The sequence below is a fragment of the Haliotis rubra genome, unplaced genomic scaffold, assembly GCF_003918875.1.
Source record: "Haliotis rubra isolate DU_JTF1 unplaced genomic scaffold, ASM391887v1 Scf614, whole genome shotgun sequence".
NCBI lineage: Eukaryota > Metazoa > Mollusca > Gastropoda > Lepetellida > Haliotidae > Haliotis > Haliotis rubra.
In genome coordinates this window covers 465044-488007 of record NW_025767318.1, presented here as the reverse complement: position 1 = coordinate 488007, position 22964 = coordinate 465044, and the positions used below count along the sequence as shown (strand labels likewise).

At 38.9% G+C, this 22964-nt stretch overlaps 1 protein-coding gene across 1 annotated transcript in view; it reads right to left on the bottom strand.

The window, feature by feature from the left end:
* Window positions 1-22964, bottom strand: part of LOC124255961 (AP-3 complex subunit mu-2-like) — a 31208-nt gene that overhangs the window by 6388 nt on the left and 1856 nt on the right. The window contains 13 exon segments of the mRNA XM_046689909.1: window positions 4805-4816; window positions 8424-8492; window positions 9951-10001; window positions 11925-12083; window positions 12941-13046; window positions 14671-14744; window positions 15126-15239; window positions 15471-15630; window positions 16759-16883; window positions 18517-18629; window positions 19613-19718; window positions 20886-20905; window positions 20908-20963. Coding sequence (XP_046545865.1) covers window positions 4805-4816; window positions 8424-8492; window positions 9951-10001; window positions 11925-12083; window positions 12941-13046; window positions 14671-14744; window positions 15126-15239; window positions 15471-15630; window positions 16759-16883; window positions 18517-18629; window positions 19613-19718; window positions 20886-20905; window positions 20908-20963 — 1165 coding nt within the window.

Here is a 22964-nt window from a genome sequence, read left to right as displayed (position 1 = left end):
GTATTTTTATTGGCATAATTTAAAAATCTAACAACAGTTAATTTAGTTGGTGTCTCTGGAGTTGATCAAATACACAGGTGACAAAATGGGTAAGAATCTACTGAAACAGCTTGCTAGTCATCATCAGGAGCATGCCACGAACACTGGCACCTGCTGAAACACAATCTCAAACAAAGGACACAACAACAACGACACAACTTAAACAGGGTGGTGAAAAGGATGACCCACAGTTACTGAGTGGAACGGTATCAAACGTGTCTATGATTCAAGTATAAAATCTCTAGGTGCTTTTTGAAACAGATGAAGAAACCACTGGTAAACAAGCCGAAAACATCAGCCAATATTGCCCAATGGATAAGAGCAAGTATGTTGAGTGAAGTGGCTTAATGCTGTAGCTGACAAGAGATAGGGCATGTCACAAACATCCTGTGAAACTGTGCTTCTTTGTGCGAGTTGTAAACCATGACAAGCTGCAACCTGGTGATGCGGCTTTAAGCATGCTCACTCGTCCTTCAATCTCACACTCTCACTCTCACACTCACTCCGTCACTCACTCGCTCACTCACTCGAAGGGCTAGTGCACTGCACAAGCATCAATATGGTGCTGACAGGCCAAAGATCAGAGTCAGACAGAAACCATAAACTGATCCTTACAAGGCTAAGGGACACAACTCAGAACAGCAAACTGCATTACCAGTGGATGAAGTGTACAGTCACACGTGTGTGAGTGAGTGGGTTGGATCTTATGCCACTTCTAGCACTAGTCACATCACAGGGAGACACCAGAAATGGGAACCATCAAAGCATCCATTATGACCATGCAACCAATCTATTTGTTGACTGTTTCAAAATGACTTACTGTATTAGAAAGCCTTTCCCCGTACTATCAGTTTTCCCATGGTAGTAAGCCTCACTCAATGGGTGCAATAAGATGGATAATGCAATAGAAGACAAGATCCTGACTTTGAGAGGCAGAACCATGTTAAAATAGGGTGCATCTCCTTGTTAAGGGGGCAATAAGAGCATGCAGTGGTGCCATGCATCAGTTCAGATAAGACTCAACCATGAACAACAGGGAAGGGACAACCCAAAGTCAACTCCACTGTCACTATTTCATCAGATGGAAGTGTCAGAATACACCAGCCTGTCTCAATACATAACTGTCCCAGCTGGATACAACATACACGGGAAGGCAATACTTGGGGTGAAGTTATCACTTTATAGTGAGTGAGTTAATATTTAGCGTCACATCGGCAAAATCTCAGCCATATCGTTGGCCAGAATTATCACTTTATAAAACACAGGTGGTCATAATACGGAAAGGCACCACTTTGTTATCTTTATCTTGTGTTTCCACTGTAGTGATATGAAGATAACCGCATTATTTTAGAGTGAGTGAGTGAGTTTGGTTTTACGCGCTTTTAGCAATATTCCAGCAACATCGGCGGGGCACACCAGAAATGGGCTTCACACATTGTACCCATGTGGGGATTGAACCGGGTCTTGGTGACGAAGCGCTTTAACCACTAAGCTACCCCACCGCCCGCATTATTTTAGATTCTACCATGACATTTAAGTTCGTTTTTGATTGGCTGTTGCTAAAAAATTAGAAGTGAAAAATGTCAAAACCACTTCTGAGAGCTGGTTCACTCGCGGCGTGAGGAATATTTTGCACTCATTAACCCTTACAAAAGGGTAAACAAACATGTCATCTGAAATTGTTACGTTTGTGGCGATTTCTTTGATGTGTTTAGATCGGATAACTTCAAAGCGTGGTAGATTCAACATGTAAGTCGAATCACACAATCACTGCTTCTTCGATCTTTGATGTCTGGTCTTTTCAAAATTGACAACAGTCAGGTTGTAATAAATAACTTCTTTCGAACTAAGCAAAAGCACTGACACACATCCAGGACAATACGTTTGAAAATGGCATGCGCCAATGGCGATCAAACGAAGGTCAAAGCGAGGACGAATCTGTTTTGAAGTTAGAGGGTGTTCCTTAATACATAACTCATTCCATTAAAGTTGTCCATAAAGTAGAATGCCAGTACAGATGTTGCAACTTGCAATATATTTGAAGAAAACTTCGTTGTGGAAATAATTAAAACATTTGACACTATGTAAAATTGTTTCTTTTTCCTGTTTCACCGAGAATGTAAGCGAAACCATTTTAGAAGAGCTCTATCCATAGTAGTGTCAAAACACTACATAAAGGGTAATGAAGTGCATATTTAAAAGCAGCGTTTTATTCATGGTGCATATGTCATGGTAGAATGGAATACCTAATCCGTTTTGTTGCATGATTGGATGAATGAGATAACAAAGTTTTTGCTCATGAATATTAATTAATTTCATAACATTTAGCAATGCGTTCACACCCCAATCTAACTATATCTAGCATTGCCATTGGTTGAAACACAATAGGCATTATCTTGTGTTAGTACACAGCTTCCGTTTAAGTTCTATAAACAAGCAATGACCCATTTTCCGTGTATAGCCCCTAAACTATTTAACTGTGATCGTAGCCAATGATTTAAGAATGGGCTTAAGAAGTTTAAAAGGGAGTAGTGCTTCTAGAATAGCTAGCGGGATTGTTCAGTAAAGAAAACATGACAAGGTAGAATAAAACGTTTTAATGTATGTGCATCAAATAATGATTATTTCCGATTATCGATCTGCAGTTTATTTGTAATCGACAATCGGGGATTGTGACTTTAATCTCACGTCAAAAATCATCCCAATTAATTGCTCCAGCACTAATGACTAATACTAACAATGTATAGGTCATAACTTACAGGGAAGGAACTACTAACACAGCAGGTATTACTTCATCACTAACACAGGTGGTCACATGTACAGGTAGTCACCACTTACAGGGGAAGGAACTACTAACACGGCAGGTATTACTTCATCACTAACACAGGTGGTCACATTGTACAGGTAGTCACCACTTAAAGGGGAAGGCAGCAGTGAGAGGGCACTTGTTACTTCATCACTAACACAGGTGGTCACATTGTACAGATAGTTAAAGGGGAAGGCAGCAGTCAGAGGGCAATTGTTACTTCATCACTAACACAGGTGGTCACATTGTACAGGTAGTCACCACTTAAAGGGGAAGGCAGCAGTCAGAGGGCAATTGTTACTTTATCACTAAGGATGTAGTCACAATGTACAGGTAGTCACCACTTAAAGGGAAGGCAGCAGTCAGTTACTTTATCACTAAGGATGTAGTCACAATGTACAGTAGTCACCACTTACAGGGGAAGGCAGCAGTCAGAGGGCAATTATTACTTTATCACTAAGGATGTAGTCACAATGTACAGGTAGTCACCACTTAAAGGGGAAGGCAGCAGTCAGAGGGCAATTATTACTTTATCACTAAGGATGTAGTCACAATGTACAGGTAGTCACCACTTAAAGGGGAAGGCAGCAGTCACAGGGCAATTATTACTTTATCACTAAGGATGTAGTCACAATGTACAGGTAGTCACCACTTAAAGGGGAAGGCAGCAGTCAGAGGGCAATTATTACTTGTAGTCACAATGTACAGGCACTTATTACTTTGTCAGTGACAGAGTTTGTCACACTGTACATGGTTACTCTGATCAGCAAGTCAAGACAAACCCTCCACAAACACGGCTGACAACAAAAACAACGTATCTATAGCGAGATTAGACCAATTCCACAACCATATGTGCTAGTGTTACCCACTACATCCCCAGGCAAGTCTAGCTAGAGTGTTAGTAGAATGAACCCATCACACCTGATGTGAATGATGAACTGGGCCACTGTAAAGGTGCTTGTACCACAAATACCAAACAATGCTTGACAACTATGACTATAATGGCTTGAGTGACTCAGGATACAAGTGAGTGATCAACCTCAAAAGCACTTTGAGCAGTAATCCAGTTCCCTCCCTGTGTGTCAGCTTGACCCAAGACTGACTGACAGACTGAGTTTGGTTTTACGCCGCTTTTAGCAATATTCCAGCAACATCACCACCAGAAATGGATGATTGTACCCATGTGGGTATTCTGACATTTTGACCACGCTTTTGTTAGAAGCTACCCACCTTCCCTTGACCCAGAAGACTCTGATGATGATCACTGACATTTACCACTTTTGAGCCCAGACTCTGTGGTAAAAACTAGCACAAGAACAGGGCAATTCTGAGACTGCAATCCATGATCATTAGTTTCAAACTTTCAACAACTATGGATCAGCGTATGTATGTTATTTCTCGAAACTAGTATCACATTTATGCTCATATGAAAAGAGTGACAATGTTATGTGTTAGTCTGAATCAGGGAAACCCATGATGGTGTAAGCATCATTCATAGCAAGGAGTGTAGCTATTGAATCCAGGGTACACTTTGAGCATGCGTGGAGTGGTATTTCAATTATACCACACTTGTTGAATATAAGAATTTATTACTCTGGTTCCCGTATCCAACAATGTTAGGAATTGACTCAAGTCCAAAAGTGAGTAACAGTTCCTATGTACCTCCGCAAAAAACCCACAAAATGATTCAAGTTGAACCGTGCCCAACCGTAACACTGACAGTGACTAAATACCACCAGACAAAAAGCTACACAACCATACCTACAGGAACGGGAACAGGAACAAGACAAGAACAAATCCCGAGGACATCCGAGTCTACTCCCCCTGGACATGTGAATGTCTCCACACCAACACGTCCCCCTGGGAGCAGCCCCCCATGCTACACGCCCCACAGTTAGTATCAAGAGTACAGTTAGGGAAGATATAACATTCACAGCAAGATACGAAGCAGGTACTCACTTTTTGATCACCCTGTTTAAGGCAAAATTCTTAAAACTGAGGCTTATATACAACCAAAACTACCAATAAAATACAGGACATTTCAGTTTCATGTCTTCTTTGCAGATAATCATACCTTGCCCAAACAACGAGTTACTATTATTGATCTGAAATTGACCAGTAATATAGACTACTTTAATTGACAACTTGAGGTAAAACAGAGCCCTTATTCTTGAAAAGTTCGTAGCCCTAAGAATTCTTAACTTTGATCGTAGCCAATGTGTTAAGAATAGGCTTAAGAAGTTCGTAGGGCTACGAACGTTTCGAGAATAGGTAGCCTGGGCCCTTATTCTAAAAGCGTTAAGAGCCCTAAGAATTCTTAACTTTGATCGTAGCCAATGTGTTAAGAATAGGCTAAAGAAGTTCGTAGGGCTACAAACGTTTCGAGAATAGCTAGCCTGGTCTTTATCACAAAAATATAAAAAAGAAGACCTTGCAAATACAATAAGCAGTTGTCAGTGAATGTTATCTGCAAACGATGATGTTTGTCTTTGTAATCCTTTTTATCTATGTCTTTTTAAGATCTGGGATAGGTTTCTGCAAGAAGACATGAACTTGGACTGATTATCATGATTATCATTATATACATACATGATTATCATTATATACATACATGATTATCATTATATACATACATGATTATCATTATATACATACATGATTATCATTATATACATACATGATTATCATTATATACATACATGATTATCATTATATACATACATGATTATCATTATATACATACATGATTATCATTATATACATACATGATTATCATTATATACATATAAATGTGTCTGTCCCGGAAACAAAGATTTGGTAAATGTTTAGACGTGTGGTGGGTTACGTCTGCCCATCTGACATCACAGGAAGCACTGTATACAGTGGAGTATTGTAATAGTTTCAGTTCAGGAAGTTCCTGTTATTTATAAACAAAGAACGCATGACAACCTGTGTGTCCTGTTATAGCAGCTACAAGATCATAACATCTATAGCGCTTTTCATTTCTTGTCAAGAGAATCACATTATTATCAGACCTCTTAATATATACTGAGGGGAAAAAATAAGGGATCACATGAAAGTACAAGTGTTCCTTTATTTTTTTCCAGGTTTCTTCACAAGCTGTGTGATACAAAGCTTGTAAAGAAACCTTGGAAAAAAATACAGGCACACTTGTGGTTTCATGTGATCTCTTACTTCTTTCCCTCAGTATAACTTCTTTTAGAGTTCACCTGATGCATCTCTTTCATGTTTGTCAGTAGGAATGCCATGATACGTCGATGCATCAATACTTTTCTGAGATGATACAATTATCGATATATTCAAAACTGTATCGATATTTAGTTTTGAAAGTTTAAATATGTTTATGTATCGTTTACATTTTGCAATTGTATCATGTTTTTTGATGTTATGAGAGTTATAAATGATTATTTTTCATGCTCAAAGATCGGAATGTAGAACTGTTCTCTGAGAATCAAATATGTTGATCTTTTCATGGACCATTATAAAATATGAAATATTAATGTTCAAAATGTAACTAAATTTACGTAATAATGCACGAAAAATAGGTATTGTGATACGTATCGAATCATGACATGGGTATCGTGATAAGTATCGATTCATGAAACATCCCTATTTGTCAGTTCTTGATACAGAGGTATCCAAATGGTTTATACACCTCATTTTAAGTGTGTTTATTCATGTTGTCACCTGGGCTGTTAGCATTCCATTATTCTGGATCTGCAGACAACTTCTCTTTTCTTTCTGATTTCAAAATATCTCATAACAGGACATCAAACAATTTACATAAAAAATACTACACTGACCAAATCTTCTCTCAAGGACAGAAACATGAAAAAAATGCAAATCACTGATAACAGGGTAATCTTGAAATTAGGTGAAATGAAATATGAGCTGAGTTAAAGATGACAATGAATGTGTTATAGTCAGCCAGAAGCCTGATCTGCGTGTCTAATGTTCCCATACACAAACCAAAGAAGCTGCTGCTGTATGACAAGCCCAGAAAACATTCCCCACAACCTGAATATGTTTCTTTCATTAACTAACTATGAGTTGCCAGTGAATTTTATGCCACACTCAGCAATATTCCAGCTATATGGCAGCGGTCTGTAAATAATCGAGTCTGGACCAGACAATCCAGTTATCAACTGCACAAGCATCGATTTACACAATTGGGATACGGTGACATGTGTCAACCAAGTCAGCGAGCCTGACCATCCGATCCCTTTAGTCGCCTCTTACGACAAGCATGGGTTACTGAAGATCAATTCTAACCCAGATCTTCATGGGTCAGGATGCCCTTTTTATGCATCGGGTACACTGACAAGATTCAAATGAAGGATGGATGTTTGGTAGAACTATGAATTCTGTATATTGCATTCAGAAGGCAAAATCGTAACATAATATTTTCTGCAAGTATTTACAAGACTTTGTGTCTGAGTCTGATAGTGAATTGATTAATACAGTATGACCTTTGATATCTATTGTTTTCATGTATATTTCACTTATCACGCTTACACTACATCATCTCCTTGGGGCATATATTTCAATAACTGAGGTTCAGGCAACACTTACTAAAACCTAAAAATGTGTTTGTAATAAATTCCAGATTTGAAAGCTTTTTACTTAATTACCTCCTTTTTTAAACCACATTTTTGTGTAAGGGGTCTTGTTTTATTATAACTAATGAAAGAAGACAACTGAAGACTAAACTATGGAAAATTTTGAATGGCTGAATACTGAATGAGGGAAAAACTGCATTGACCTGTTTAAAATAACCCACACAATGATTGGAAGCATTTCTTGCTCTGGCCTTACTAAACATCAAGCACAGAGTTACAGTGGATGCAGAAATGTGAAAAAATATGATTTATTGATATCTTTAAATCCTAAAAGAATACGTTGTTCTCTACAGCAATGACCAAAAGGTCAGTGAAAATTAAACTTCTTGTATGTTCCTATCTTCATTTAGATTAGCAAGTGAAAGTTTATGATGACATTTAAAAAAAACAAACAAATACTTCATTCTGATTGGTCAATCAAAGGTTTGATATCAACAGCTTTTGAGTTATATGCCAAACACTGTTTGCAAATACAGGTTGTGTTATAGTTAAATGACAATAAAATAAACAACTATTTCAGTATTTGTGTTAATACACTGCCATTAACACTTCACCAAACTTCCCTTGCTATTTAGACATACAAATAATAGACAGGTATGTTTAAATATCAACAGAAATATGCATGGAAGTGAAAACATTGAAAAATCTAAAAAAAATGCTTCTTGTAACCATAGTAACATAAAAAACTGACACAGTAGTTAAGTTAGCATAACGATGGTTCTGTATCAGCCAAAGTAAAGGAAAACATATAGAAATAAACATATCATATAAACTGAATTTTGCACACACTGAGAGCAAGGTAAAACACTTTCTAAAATCAAATCATCTACACTTACGACTGTGTTAGTCTAGGAGTGCTGACATGATCTAGTTATTTCTATTTGACAGAAGGCTATGTTAGCCCAGGAGTGTACTCTGTACATATCATGAAGTCTTACCTCGCCATACATGTCCAGCCGATTCACTTTGATTCCCGACACAGCCAGCTGACTTATTGTAAATGTCACCTGAAAAACAGAGCAAGAGTGAGTGAGTGAGTGAGTGAGTGAGTGGGTAAGTTGAGCGAGCGGTTACATGGATGTCCAATTGGTGTCAAATGTTTGTTACAGACAGAAAGTTTCGGTCACTTTCAAAACACTAAAAAATTACCCCAAATTTTGGACAGACCATTCTTCACAATGACCTGTCAACACGTACTGTTTTTAAATCCTACATTAAACTGAGGATTTAATTTGATAATTTTGATATTCATGGTTGTATTACATAATACTGTATCAGCAAATCTCAATCAAATTAATTTCAGGGAAATGAGATCTAGTATTCAGATATGATACCGCTCTGCAAAAAGATCTGAGGTCACTTTCATAGCAAGGCAAATCACGTCAAGTCTGACGTGACTCTTGCTTGACAATGGTATAAGAATCCATACTGAAACGTCGCATAATATATAACATAATCCCCCGCCGCAAATTATCAAATCAAACTTATAATAATGAAAGTTTAAGATGAACTTAAATGTAAACAAATACATGACCAGTCAACCTCTCTTGATATCTTGCTCTTTAGTTGTTCAAACACACACATATTTTCAAGACTGACTTTGACCTTGACATGAATGTCATAGTGTATGAAATATGCAAAACTAGTACTAAAGAAATAGCTTATTGAAAAACATTCAAGGGAAGTCTTGAAAGTCTATGAAGAAAATCCAGTGAACCGTTCTTAAAATATCTTGCTGACAATTCAGGTTAAGATGCTGGAATCTTCAAAGTGTCGTCGTGACCCTAAAAATTATGTGAAGGTCACCAAAATTGACTGCGCCCTGGGCCTTTCCTAGATGAAGCTTGGTGTCAAATATGAAGAAAATCCAGTGAATATTTTTTGCGATATCTTGCTGACTATCTTAGCATGCAATTTAACATGCTGAAATCTTCAAAGTGTCTCTGTGACCTTGAAAATTAAGTGAAGGTCACCAAAATTGACTGGGCCCTGGGCCTTCCCTATATGAAGCTTGGTGTCAAATATGAAGAAACTCCAGTGAATGGCCCTTGAGGTATCGCGCTGAAAACCATAACATGTAGGTTAATATGCTGAAATCTTCGAAGTGTCGCCATGACCTTGAAAATTATGTGAAGGTCACCAAAATCGACTGGGCCCTGCGCCTTCCCGAGATAAACCTGACTTGGGCCTTTCTTATACTGTGATGAATCTAGGTACCAAATATGAAAAGAATCTAGTGAACGGTTCTTAAGATATTTCAATTCGTACGTACGGACAGAGCCTAATACTATATCCCCTGCTTCGCGCTAAACGTGCGGCGGGGGATAATAAAGAAGTTGTTATCCATAAAGAATCTTACTTTCTTATTAAGTCTGAGCAGCTTTCACCATCCAGTCTAAATGAAGGCCACAAATCCCTATAAATATGTTCACACAGAGATGTCAGACCAGGAACTATTATCTTACCGTACACACAGGGTTGGACTCTGGAATAGCAGAACCAGTCTGAAGACTAATCTGAAAACAAAAGAAGCGACTTCACACCACTGGAACAGGGAGCAAGTTTGGTTTACACTGCTTTTATCAATATTCCAGCAATATCACGGTGGAGGGATACCAGAGTGAGTAAGCTTTTAGCAATATTCCAACAATATCACGTGAGTGAATTTGGTATTACCCTTTTACGCTTTTAGCAATATTCCAGCAATATCACGGTGGAGGGATACCAGAGTGAGTAAGCGAGTGAGTGAATTTGGTATTACCCCGCTTTTAGCAATATTCCAGCAATATCACGGTGGAGGGATACCAGAGTGAGTAAGCGAGTGAGTGAATTTGGTATTACCCTGCTTTTAGCAATATTCCAGCAATATCACTGCGGGGGGATACCAGAGTGAGTAAGCGAGTGAGTGAATTTGGTATTACCCCGCTTTTAGCAATATTCCAGCAATATCACGGTGGAGGGATACCAGAGTGAGTAAGCGAGTGAGTGAATTTGGTATTACCCCGCTTTTAGCAATATTCCAGCAATATCACGGTGGAGGGATACCAGAGTGAGTAAGCGAGTGAGTGAATTTGGTATTACCCCGCTTTTAGCAATATTCCAGCAATATCACTGGTGGAGGGATACCAGAGTGAGTGTTTAGTGAGTGAATTTGGTATTACCCCCCGCTTTTAGCAATATTCCAGCAATATCACGGTGGAGGGATACCAGAGTGAGTAAGCGAGTGAGTGAATTTAGTATTACCCCGCTTTTAGCAATATTCCAGCAATATCACGGTGGGGGGATACCAGAGTGAGTAAGCGAGTGAGTGAATTTGGTAGTACCCCACTTTTAGCAATATTCCAGCAATATCACGGTGGAGGGATACCAGAGTGAGTATTTACCCCCGCTTTTAGCAATATTCCAGCAATATCACGGTGAGTGAATTTGGTATTGCCCCCCGCTTTTAGCAATATTCCAGCAATATCACGTGGAGGGATACCAGAGTGAGTAAGCGAAGTGAGTGAATTTGGTATTACCCTGCTTTAGCAATATTCCAGCAATATCACGTGGTGGGGGGATACCAGAGTGAGTAATAGCGGTGAGTGAATTTGGTATTACCCCGCTTTTAGCAATATTCCAGCAATATCATGGTGGAGGGATACCAGAGTGAGTAAGCGAGTGAGTGAATTTAGTTTTACCCCAGCTCATCACGTGCTTTAGCAATATTCCAGCAATATCACGGTGGAGGGATACCAGAGTGAGTAAGCGAGTGAGTGAATTTGGTATTACCCCGCTTTTAGCAATATTCCAGTAAATGACACGGTGGAGGGATACCAGAGTGAGTAAGCGAGTGAGTGAATTTGGTATTACCCCTGCTTTTAGCAATATTCCAGCAATATCACTGCGGGGGGCCACCAGAAATTGGCTTCTCACATTGTGAGGAACAGAATGCTTTAACCACTCACTGGCCTGCTGGAACTAGAGTGAGTGAGTAATTGGGTTTGATGCCGTTTTTAGCAATATTCCAGCAAAAGTCAATGCAGGGGGGGCACCAGAAATGGGTTCCACACATTGTACCCATGAGGGAAATCAACGTAATGAGGGAACACTTTAAACATTAGGCTTTTTTCTTGACGATAGATGCACAAATATTTCAATTGTAGAGCATGTGACTTGAGTTTTATTCTACAACTGGCAATATTTCAGCTACCAAGGCCAAACCTTGAAATTCAGTGATGCAAAACAGCACTCAATTGCAAAGTGTGCCCAAAATCCATTGATCAAATATTGAAGGCAAAAATTCTTGCCATCAGGGTACAAAGACACGATCAACCAAGTCAGACCATTCAGTCAACTCTTACAGAACTCAAGAACAAAGCATGCTCTGTTATAACACACAAAACATCCAGAATCGATACAGGTTTCAGTCAATACTGTGGACATGTCTCCCTGCTTACATTGCCTTTGATGTTTGGCAGTTTGGCAGCATCAATCTTGCCGACATCCCACGTCATGAGTTTGGTGACCGGGTCGAATGTGTACTTCCCCTGACTTGTGGTTAGCGTGACATTCAGAACCGACTTGGGGAACGGCACCTCCAGCGTCACATTCTCTATCTGCAAGACACAATACAGCAAAAGTCCTAATGTTTGATCAATAATCCTGTTACTAACACATTTTGACACTGCTCATATTGGATGATTTCATAAAAAAGTGAGTTTAGTTTTACGCCGCTTTTAGCAATATTCCAGCAATATCACAGCGGGGGGACACCAGAAATGCGCTTCACACATTGTACCCATGAGGGGTATCGAACCCGGGTCCTCGGCATGACGAGCGAGCGCTTTAACCATTAGACTACCCCAAAGCCCCTAATAAAAAAAGAATATTCAATAAAAAAATCAACTACGATGGAACAAGTTACTGGTCATAAAATACATTTTGTGTCAATAACTAACACTTCTCATTAAAAGTTTATACACATACCGCAGCCTACAACTGTGAACTACTCATACCCTAGTAGTATATTTAACTGAGTATAATACTTGGACAGGTTCTAAGGCCACGTAATCCAGAACTAATCATCATGCTGCTACTGACACCAACCTGGCCTTCTCACCAGGATGGCGTTAGCTCAGCATATCACTGAATATAGTATCACTGCACACATTGGGTGTTCTATCTGTACTCGTAATTACAAGAGACAAAAACAATAATAAAGATTAACCTTCCAAAAATATTGGACCACTTGTCTGATAAGTGAAGAAATTTATACAAATGCTTATCAATGGTTCACTGATAGGAATTTTTTGCCATAAAAACCAAAAATAGCGCAGACACCAGTTGACTTTAGTTTCTATGAAACATTTCCACAAGTACATCCAATCAATTTAATGTTCTTGAGCCAGTTTGACTGCCATCAAAGTTACAATTAACATCAGATACACTGAAGGCTTTTGTAGATTTTACTTACTGTTTTTCCCAAGGTCTGTTTGGGTCCAATCGTGACATCAAACCTTCCGGAGTTGCCATCTCGGAATGATATATTGTGTCGGAGATAAATAGGAATGGCGACAATACTGAAATAGAACAAAATATTCGTTACTACCTTAAAATACATTGCTAGTTTAGTGAATTCAAAATGCCCCACCCTATGTTCCATCTATATAATGGGGTGAATAGGTATTGGGACTTAACACCATACAAACAGAGGTGGCCATTAAGAATAATATCTCTATTACATCATTGCTGTAAATACTGCATTTTGATTGTATTCACACAAATATCATATATAATTTAATAAGATATTCATATATCCTCAGAATATTCAACAGAAATCCTCTTCACTGTCAACTACACACAACTAGCTGTCAAGATAATAGTACTGCCAATCTGTATCTAGGCTCCTCAGTTTGCTAAAGCTGAAACAAACCCTCACTTGTTTCCTGGGTGCACTTGACTTAACATCAGTGTTTCAACTGAGTTACAATCTCTAGTGTTGATATTAATTATGCATGCGCGAGAGGCTACGAGATTGTATCTGGCGAAAGTAGTCGGGAAATAAATATGGCTAGAAGGAAGCATATGTGCTGTCTGCTGTCGTGATGTTACGGGGGTAAAAGGGCATGAACAAATGGTAGCAGATCGAGGTTCGTTGACAAGTGATATTTTCCACATGTGGAAGTAATTCTATCAGCAAAGGTTTTACCGTCACACTGGTTTACTAAAACTAATCGTGTCTTACATGTCTTAACCATTTGGTAGCTGCTATGTGATCAACTATCTGAGCCAATCACAAAGTCTTCTGAAAAAGAACTGACTGTTTTGAATGTCTCCAACTGTCTGAAATCATTGATAATTCTTGTATCTGAAAGATACAGCCATGGCAATGCTGCACCAAAGGACAAGAAGCGGTTAAATGGAAGTCAAATGTTGTGTTCAAGATTGCTGCATTTGTATAATACCACGCCTGTCCCTTTGTGTGGCTGCTTGTACTAGTATTTACAAAAACCTTACCATCGTCTGATATGTCATGCCATAGTTTCATGTTGATGCCCCACAGTATACTACTCTGAGCCAACCAGACCTTATTTAATCCCTTTAATGCTGAGCGTCAGACAGGGTAACGACAGGTACAACTTTTTGTACTACCCGTCCATGGGATAAAACCCTGACCGTCTGCTCCCCAGGAGCATCAGACAGGGTAACGACAGGTACAACTTTTTGTACTACCCGTCCATGGGATAAACTCCTGACCGTCTGCTCTCCAGGAGTATCCATCAGTCCAAGGAAGACTGACTGACTGACTGAGTTTGGTTTTACGCTGCTTTTAGCAATATTCCAGCAACATCACGGCGGGGGACACCAGAAATGGGCTTCACACAATGTACCCATGTAGGGATTCGAACCCGGGTCTTTGGCGTGACGAGCCAACGCTTTAACCACTAGGCTACCTCACCGCCCCTTCCAAGGAAGAAGGTTCTAGAATGAACTTTGTAACAGTAAGGTTTGTCTGATGTTTAACGCCACACTCAGCAATATTCCAGCTATATGACAGTGGTCTGTAAATAATTGAGTCAGACAATCCAGTGTTTGATATCATGAGAACTGATCTATATAATCTGGACACAATGTCATGTCAGCGAGTGGCTGAAGAACAGTCCCAACTTGGATCTTATCTGATATGCAGCAGTATGGACTCACTTCTGGGTTCCTATGTGGTATGACATCAGACGGAAGTGGCCATCGGGTGGAACAAATGACAAGATTCGCTCACTCTGAAATAAAAGTATTAAGAAGTGAAAAAAAACCCAAAATACTTAGCAGCTCAAGATAAAATGTTTGCATAAACCCACACTCATCTGTATGCCAGCTATGTGGTGGTGGCCTGTAGTTTACCAAGTTTTGACCAGACGAACCCGTGACTGATATCATGAACAACACCCCAAACCATAACAAATGAGTGAGTTTAGTTTTACGCCGCACTCAGCAATATTCCAGTCATATGGCGGTGGTCTGTAAATAACAGTCATGAAAGCAACCAAGCCTGGGCACGAGCTCAAAGAGCACCTTGCCTGTGGCAAGGGTACAGACTCAAGGTACGGACTCAGTGAATGTGAGATGTTATCATGTGAAGATCTGTGACAGTTAATACTCACTTCCCATCTCTTGAATCGCACACACGGATGGAAGCTGACATCATCAAGAAGACGAGGATTGATAAAGGATAAGGTGAGATCAGGCATCCCACTCAGTTTGATCAAACAGTCAATCTGCGCAGAGAAAACACAATCAACTCACCAGATAGCAATGATTGACAGATATATCACAGGACTGTAAAGACTGGACCATTCAAAGACAATAATAAAATGTTAATAGAATATCATTCTTAAGCTAAAGTACCTGAAGAAAAAAAAATAACTTGTGCGACCTGCTCCTTAAACTCTCTGCTACAAACCCATCAAATTTTACCACCATAAAACACTGGATCAGCTTCTACTTACATATCCCTGTATCTCAGCTATGACGGTAGAACCAGACTTGTCAATGATGGCATCAATTTCCTCGATCACATCGAAGTAGGCCTCGTTGTTTGTGTACTTAACCCCTGTTCGCCTCCAAGGAATGTTTGACAGCTGACCAGTGGGCAGGGTGGCACTCACGCTACACACGAAGTGGATCATAAATACCAGCACAACTGGTATGCTGCATAACACTTCTCAAACGATACATGTTGCAATATATACACACTCCGCACAATTCTACCTACATGACAGAGGCCTGTAAATTATTATTATTATTATAGGATATTTATTATTATAGGATATTTATATAGCGCACATATCCAGGCAACTAGTGCTTACTCAAGGCGCTGGTATTGTTTCCCTCGATCACTGGATGTCAATCTCAATGGCACATCATATTATCAATCTCAACTCCCTGGGGAGTATACAACTCTTGCAGCCACTAGGCGCACCGAGTTATTGTGGCTTTCTTATCCTAACGAGGTACCCATTCACAGCTGGGTGGACTGGGACACATAGTCACAGTACTTTGTCCAAGTTCACTGCATGTTACTGTACCCGCAAATAGGTGTTTGCACGTAGGTGTTTGTAAATAATTGAGTCTGGACCACACAATCCAGTGACACTGTGAGCAATGATGTTGTGGTACATTATGATCCTTTAAGTCACCTCTTACAACAAGCAGGGAACCAGGTTTGGTGAAGAATTTGCACATTGGGTGAAAGCCAGGTCTAATGTTCCCTTTGATACTGCTCAAAATATGCAACATCCAAACCCAAACCAACCCTACTCTCTCTGTTTATACGGTCAGTTTGTGACAATGGTGCTTATCTGTTCAAGATTCAAGAACACAAGAGGAGACAATAACCTAAATAGTAATACTAAAATTACAGTGAGTGAGCGAGCGAGTTTGTTTTTACGCTGCTTTTAGCAATATACAGGCAATATTATGGCTGGTCGACACCAGAAATTTAGAAATACAGTTCGCTCTACCACCATGTATAGTGTAATAAAGCACACTTTCGCCATTAACTATTATAGTTAAAGTACGAGGACGCTTGCGTCAACTATACCTTTATTGTCTGATAATGTTTTATTTTTTCGATTGTTCTAACCACTAGGCATCTTAGAATGGGCTTTACACATTGTACCCATGTGGGGAATCGAATCTCGGTCTTTGGCGTGACAAGTGGACGCTTTAACCATTAGGCTACCCCACCGCCCCACTAACATTACAGAGTGAAGGCTACAAAGGGAGACAACTGACCTGGTTGACTTGCCAGTAACGGTGTCTGTGATGGTACGAAGGAAGTTGGGTGGTTTGATGAGCTCCTTCAACACGTTTGACTCAACAGCCAGTGGGAAGCCATTGTCCAGCATCTCGTCCAGCAGCTAAACACAGTGGGATAGAGCAGTGGTCAACAGGCCAACATCCCACTAGCAATGTTTCAGAAACATAGCAAATCAACAATTCTTACAATGGTTGTAATAATAATTTGGGACATTATACGAATTCAAAATATGTGGTAAAGATCAATGAGTCAACGCCTCAATAACCTCAATAATAAAAATAAAGGAACCCAAAAAGTCAAGAAGTCTCAACAAAAATTGATGCACATTTACTGATTAACTAGATAAACCTAAATGGCATAAAATTTGAGAACACACAAGATGTACAACCAAGCACTTAATGTGAGAATAATATGTGTTGGTCTTGAGCCTTGCTTCCTAGACTATGTGATAGTGTTCCTCATTAAGACTATAACATAGTGTTCTTCACTTTAAAGACTATAACATAGTGTTCCTCACTTTAAAGACTATAACGTAGTGTTCCTCACTTTATAGACTATAACATAGTGTTCCTCAATTTATAGACTATAACATAATGTTCCTCACTTTATAGACTATAACATAACGTAGTGTTCCTCACTTTTATAGACTATACTATATACATAGTGTTCCTCACTCATAGCACTATAGTGTTCCATAGACTATAACGTGTTCCTCACTTTATAGACTATAACATAGTGTTCCTCACTTTATAGACTATAACATAGTGTTCCTCACTTTATATACTATAGCATAAACATAGGTGTTCCTCACTTTATAGACTATAACATAGTGTTCCTCACTTTATAGACTATAACGCCATAGTGTTCCTCACTTTATAGACTATAACATAGTGTTCCCTCACTTTATAGACTATAACATAGACTGTTTCCTCACTTTATAGACTATAACATAGTGTTCCTCACTTTATAAGACTATAACTATAGTGTTCCTCACTTTATAGACTATAACTATATAGTGTTCCTCACTTTATAGACTATAACGTAACATAGTGTTTCCTCACTTTATAGACTATAACATAGTGTTCCTCACTTTATAGACTATAACATAGTGTTCCTCACTTTATAGACTATAACATAGTGTTCCTCACTTTATAGACTATAACATAGTGTTCCTCACTTTATAGACTATAACATAGTGTTCCTCACTTTATAGACTATAACATAGTGTTCCTCACTTTATAGACTATAACATAGTGTTCCTCACTTTATAGACTATAACGTAGTGTTCCTCACTTTATAGACTATAACATAGTGTGTTCCTCACTTTATAGTGTTCCTCACTTTATAGACTATAACATAGTGTTCCTCACTTTATAGACTATAGACATAACATAGTGTTCCTCACTTTATAGACTATAACATAGTGTTCCTCACTTTATAGACTATAACATAGTGTTCCTCACTTTATAGACTATAACATACTGTTCTATAACATCACTCACTTTATAGACTATAACATAGTGTTCCTCACTTTATAGACTATAACGTAGTGTTCCTCACTTTATAGACTATATAGTGTTCCCTACCTCATAGACTATAACATAGTGTTCCTCACTTTATAGACTATAACATAGTGTTCCTCACTTTATAGACTATAACATAGTGTTCCTCACTTTATAGACTATAACAGACTATAGTGTTCCTCACTTTATAGACTATATAGTGTTCCCTACCTCATAGACTATAACGTAGTGTTCCTTGAGCTGGGACTCAGTGCAATCATTGAAGTAGTCCTCAAAAGTGTCACAAATCCTGTGCAGGAACTCCACCACAAACAGTGGGGGAACTGAAACAAGGTTGTATTGTACACATACAAACACAAAGAATGGATGGACGTCAGTTCTAAAGAACGTTTAATTGTAGCAAAAGAATATGGACACAGGAATGGTTAGAACTACCGAAACTGAAACATGTACATAGAATTATCGGATATTTCTGTTCTGAAAAGAAATCAATTTGAGTTTAAACAGGCCATTCCTGATATATACATCGCTCATGTCTTCATTCAAACTTTGTACTAGGGCTGTAACGAATACACTATGTGGCGAATATGATACGTATCACGAATATTGGGTAACGAATACAAATAATTATTCATGATTCTAAGATTCCTAGCGGTTAGAACAATCGAAAAAAACAAACATTGTCAGACATTAAAGGTATAGTTTTTTGATGACGTAACAATTGATTGACGTTATCCCGTCACTGTGCCATTCGAGTGTGCCCCCTCGTAATCGAACCATTTTACATTACGTCACAATGTAAGTGACATCCTTTATTGTATAATCATAATTTTGCGTGGGGCGGTGGGGTAGCCAAGTGGTTAATGCATTCGCAAAACACGCTGAGGACCCGGTTTCAATTCCAAACATGGGTACAATGTGTGAAGCCCATTTCCGCTGTAATATGGCTGGAATATTGATAAAAGTAGCGTAAAACTAAACTCACTAACTCACTCATAATATTGTTCAATGACAAGGGACACAACTCTGCACAGCAATCTAAACCACCTTTATTGTCCAGGTCATCTTAAGCTCCCCCATTACTAAGTGGTTGGTATACCAGGAGCAGTAATATTCATTATCTGAAACGGTGGCAGTAAAGAATCGAGTCCGACCCTATAATCATGTATTTGATCAACAATTTACACTAATGAGATACGATAACTTGGTACGGAACAGAATCTATACGAGATACGGAACCTATTCAAACTTGACCCCACATGGGGTTCTGAGTTAAATGACTGATAAATGTGTTGTTGACACTCACCCTCAGTTGTGGTAACAGCGACGAAGTAAAGGCTGTTCCTGTAGATGTTTATGAGGTAGTGATGGGGAGTAGAAATGACTGGTGGCACATCCTCAGGGCAGGAGGCCTGGGACAGAGAGACAGACATCATCACCTTCACCAGCATGCATGGTAAGGGCCCTTTGAGCCTTTGAGGCCAACATAATCTGCATAATTAAGGCTAACTGTCCATTAGAGACTAAGTTCATTGATGTCTGGTTTTGTAACATCAGCTTATATTGGCCATGTACTATGTCAACAGAGGGAACAGTTGTTCTTGGGTTGTCTGAGGACATTTCACTCAAACACACCCGTCAAAGAACAACTTACAGGTGCCTTGTTTGATTGGCATTTGAATAATAAGAAAGGTATGATACTTTATGGATAAGAAGTTCTTATTATATCATGAATACCATTTGATCACGTTTTTTCAACCAATCAGATGAAAGAACACAGTGACTTTTGGTTTACAATAAAGAAATAATATAATAGATAAGCTGTCTTCAATAAAGTATCATTCCTTTTTCATAACTTGCAGGTGCTGCTGTGGTGTTTGATGTTCTGTATATAGCCATCTTAAAGCTGGAATATTGCTGAGTATGCCGTTAAACAGTACACAAACAAAACTTCACATTAATTGCCTATACTGAAATCCGTGTTGAAAGACAAAGAGGTCCTTTGTTTATTCACGAGTTTGCATTCGAGGAAAATAGTAACAACTTCCGTTACCGTTAAGATAGATGATTTATACTTCTCGTGAATGTGTTGCAACATTATACTTTGTAAGCTTTACGAGCAATTTTCTAATTTAAAACCTATCACTGACTTATCCAAAATTTTAGTTATTATTTTTAACAATATTTTCTAGGGGTGAAACGGTATACCCCGGTATTAGTAGACCGCAGTATTTTGCCTTTGGTTCGGTATACTGTAATGCAATCCAAAAATTCAGTATTTTCAGTTTTCGTATCGTCAATTTCTTAACCTTTTTATACCTTACCTAAAAGGTCTAGAATTCGAATCGTTTTATCAAAATCTATGCATTTCTTTGCCATATGTCAATTTTCTTCATTATGATCATATCTCATATAACGAACCAAAGCAAAGGTCTTGTACCGCAATACATACCGTACCATGGTAAGAGCATACCGTTTCACCCCTAATATTTTCAAGTACAAGTACAAATCTAAAAAGTGGTTCATAATATTGTTTGATATTTGTTGTAGTTAATACCCTCAGACCACATCAAACTCACCTTATTCTGGGCTTCAAAAAGTAGTCACATATTGATTTGTGTATCACACTTTTCCAATGCTTTTCCATAAACACATCTCTGAAAAACAACAGTGAACAAAGGTATTTAAAAAGTAACCATGGTGACATCTCCTCATCCCTAACACAGCCTGATTATGAAACTGGTGGAAGGCCAAACAGCCAACCTAAGAAATATATGAACAACAAGAAATAACAATTTATATGTATACTCTTCAAAGAAAGAAACTTGACATGCTGTTTTGGAGTTTACTTACTGAGTGCATATAACTGATTCAACCATGACATCATTGCTCAGTTACAGTAAAATCATCACTTTACAAATTTCCAAAACATGATTATCCAGAAAGTGTTTGGTAAAACCACTTGGTTCAGAGTAAAATGTCAGTATCTGGTGTTACCACCATGAGCATCGATAACATCTTGGCAGCGGTGACCCATAGAAGAAAGGAGATGCTGTCTTGAGGAATGTTTTGATACACTTGCTGAAGTGCTGTGTGCAGTTCTTGTAGTGTCTGAGGTGGCGGATTACGCTGGCGCGAGCGTCGATCAAGAGTATCCCATAGATGTTCAATGGGGGACAAATCCTGTGATCGAGAAGGCCAAGGTAACAACTGAACATTGCTGGAGGAAGACCTGTCAAACACGTGCAACGTGACGTCGAGGATTGTCATGCTCCAAACATCATGTTGATGGAGGGAACAATGTGACATTGATCTGGCCTTCTGGCAAAAAGTCTGGCTTTCCATAACCAATTGCATACTGTCTGGTTGGAAATTTCAGAGCAGTCCAGGGATTTGGATTGTTGTGGATGATGCGGCTGAGGTGTTTGAACGAAAATGTCTCAACCGCATGTAGCGATCCTGGGCGGCGGTGGTAGCTCCAGGTCCACTTGACCTGGGTCTGTCATTAACACTCCCAGTACTTTTGTATCGGGTCCAGAGGTTTGAGATGGTCTGTCTGGACACGCTGAAGTGCCTTGCCACATCATGCTGTGATGTCCATCCTTGTAAACGGCCGATGGCGTTGTGTCATTGAGCTGTCAGTCTTTTCATTCTCTTGTCGTCTATAGTGGCTTCAAGCAATGCATGTGGAGTACCATTGATGTGGCTTGTTAAAGTCTACAGTCATAGGCTTCAGCTCAGGGTGATACACAATTTCATGATGCACGTGCATTTCATGTAGGGTGCGTTTTAGCGATTCACTACAGACATGAGTGTAACATTACGTTTTTGTTCAATGTTTCTTTTTTCAAACGTTCTGTTGTAGGCAACCATTCCCCCACATGTTGGGATTCAGCATGGATTGGTTTGTGTCAAATGTTTCCTAAAATTCAAATTTTTCCTGTGTCAAGTTTCTTGTTTTGAAGAGTATATATTGATCAAATTTATTTCAAAATAGATTCATCTACCTAGTGATTAGGCCATAATATCAAAGTCACCAAGACTTCAAACTTCACGTGATTGCAAAACCCTTCATTCAATATCTCACTATGCTGAATACTGTGATAACTGGTGACATTAACATTTGGGGTTCTATTTACAAATATAACTTAGGCAAGGCAAGAAGAAATTTCACAAATATATCATTGCCAAAATTAACATACACATATTTCAGAATTTAGTAAACACCTGTACACGCTGCAAGTGACACATACTGCTGTAACTAAAGAAACATACTGCTGGAATTACAGAAAGAAACTGATTTATAAAACTACTCTGGGACTTTATTTCACTCATCATGCTCATAGTATGAATTGGTTGTCCCTCTTGCTCAACAAGACAAAACAAATTTGCAATGTCTAAATTTACACCAGTATGATTCAGTTCCAGTTTGTAGCAAACCTGAGCATTAAGAACTGGTTCAGAGTAATTGCCCCCAGTTCTTACAAGTCAATTAGACTACATTCAATTTAGTAGTCTGAGGCTGGCAAGCTGGCATGAATGTCTCAGGCTGAATGTGAAATATTTACTGTTTTACAAATCTCAACCTTCTGTTTCCCATCACCCTAACTAGCTGAGAGCTGTGATGCGGTCCTATATAGTCAAAATATGACTGCGGG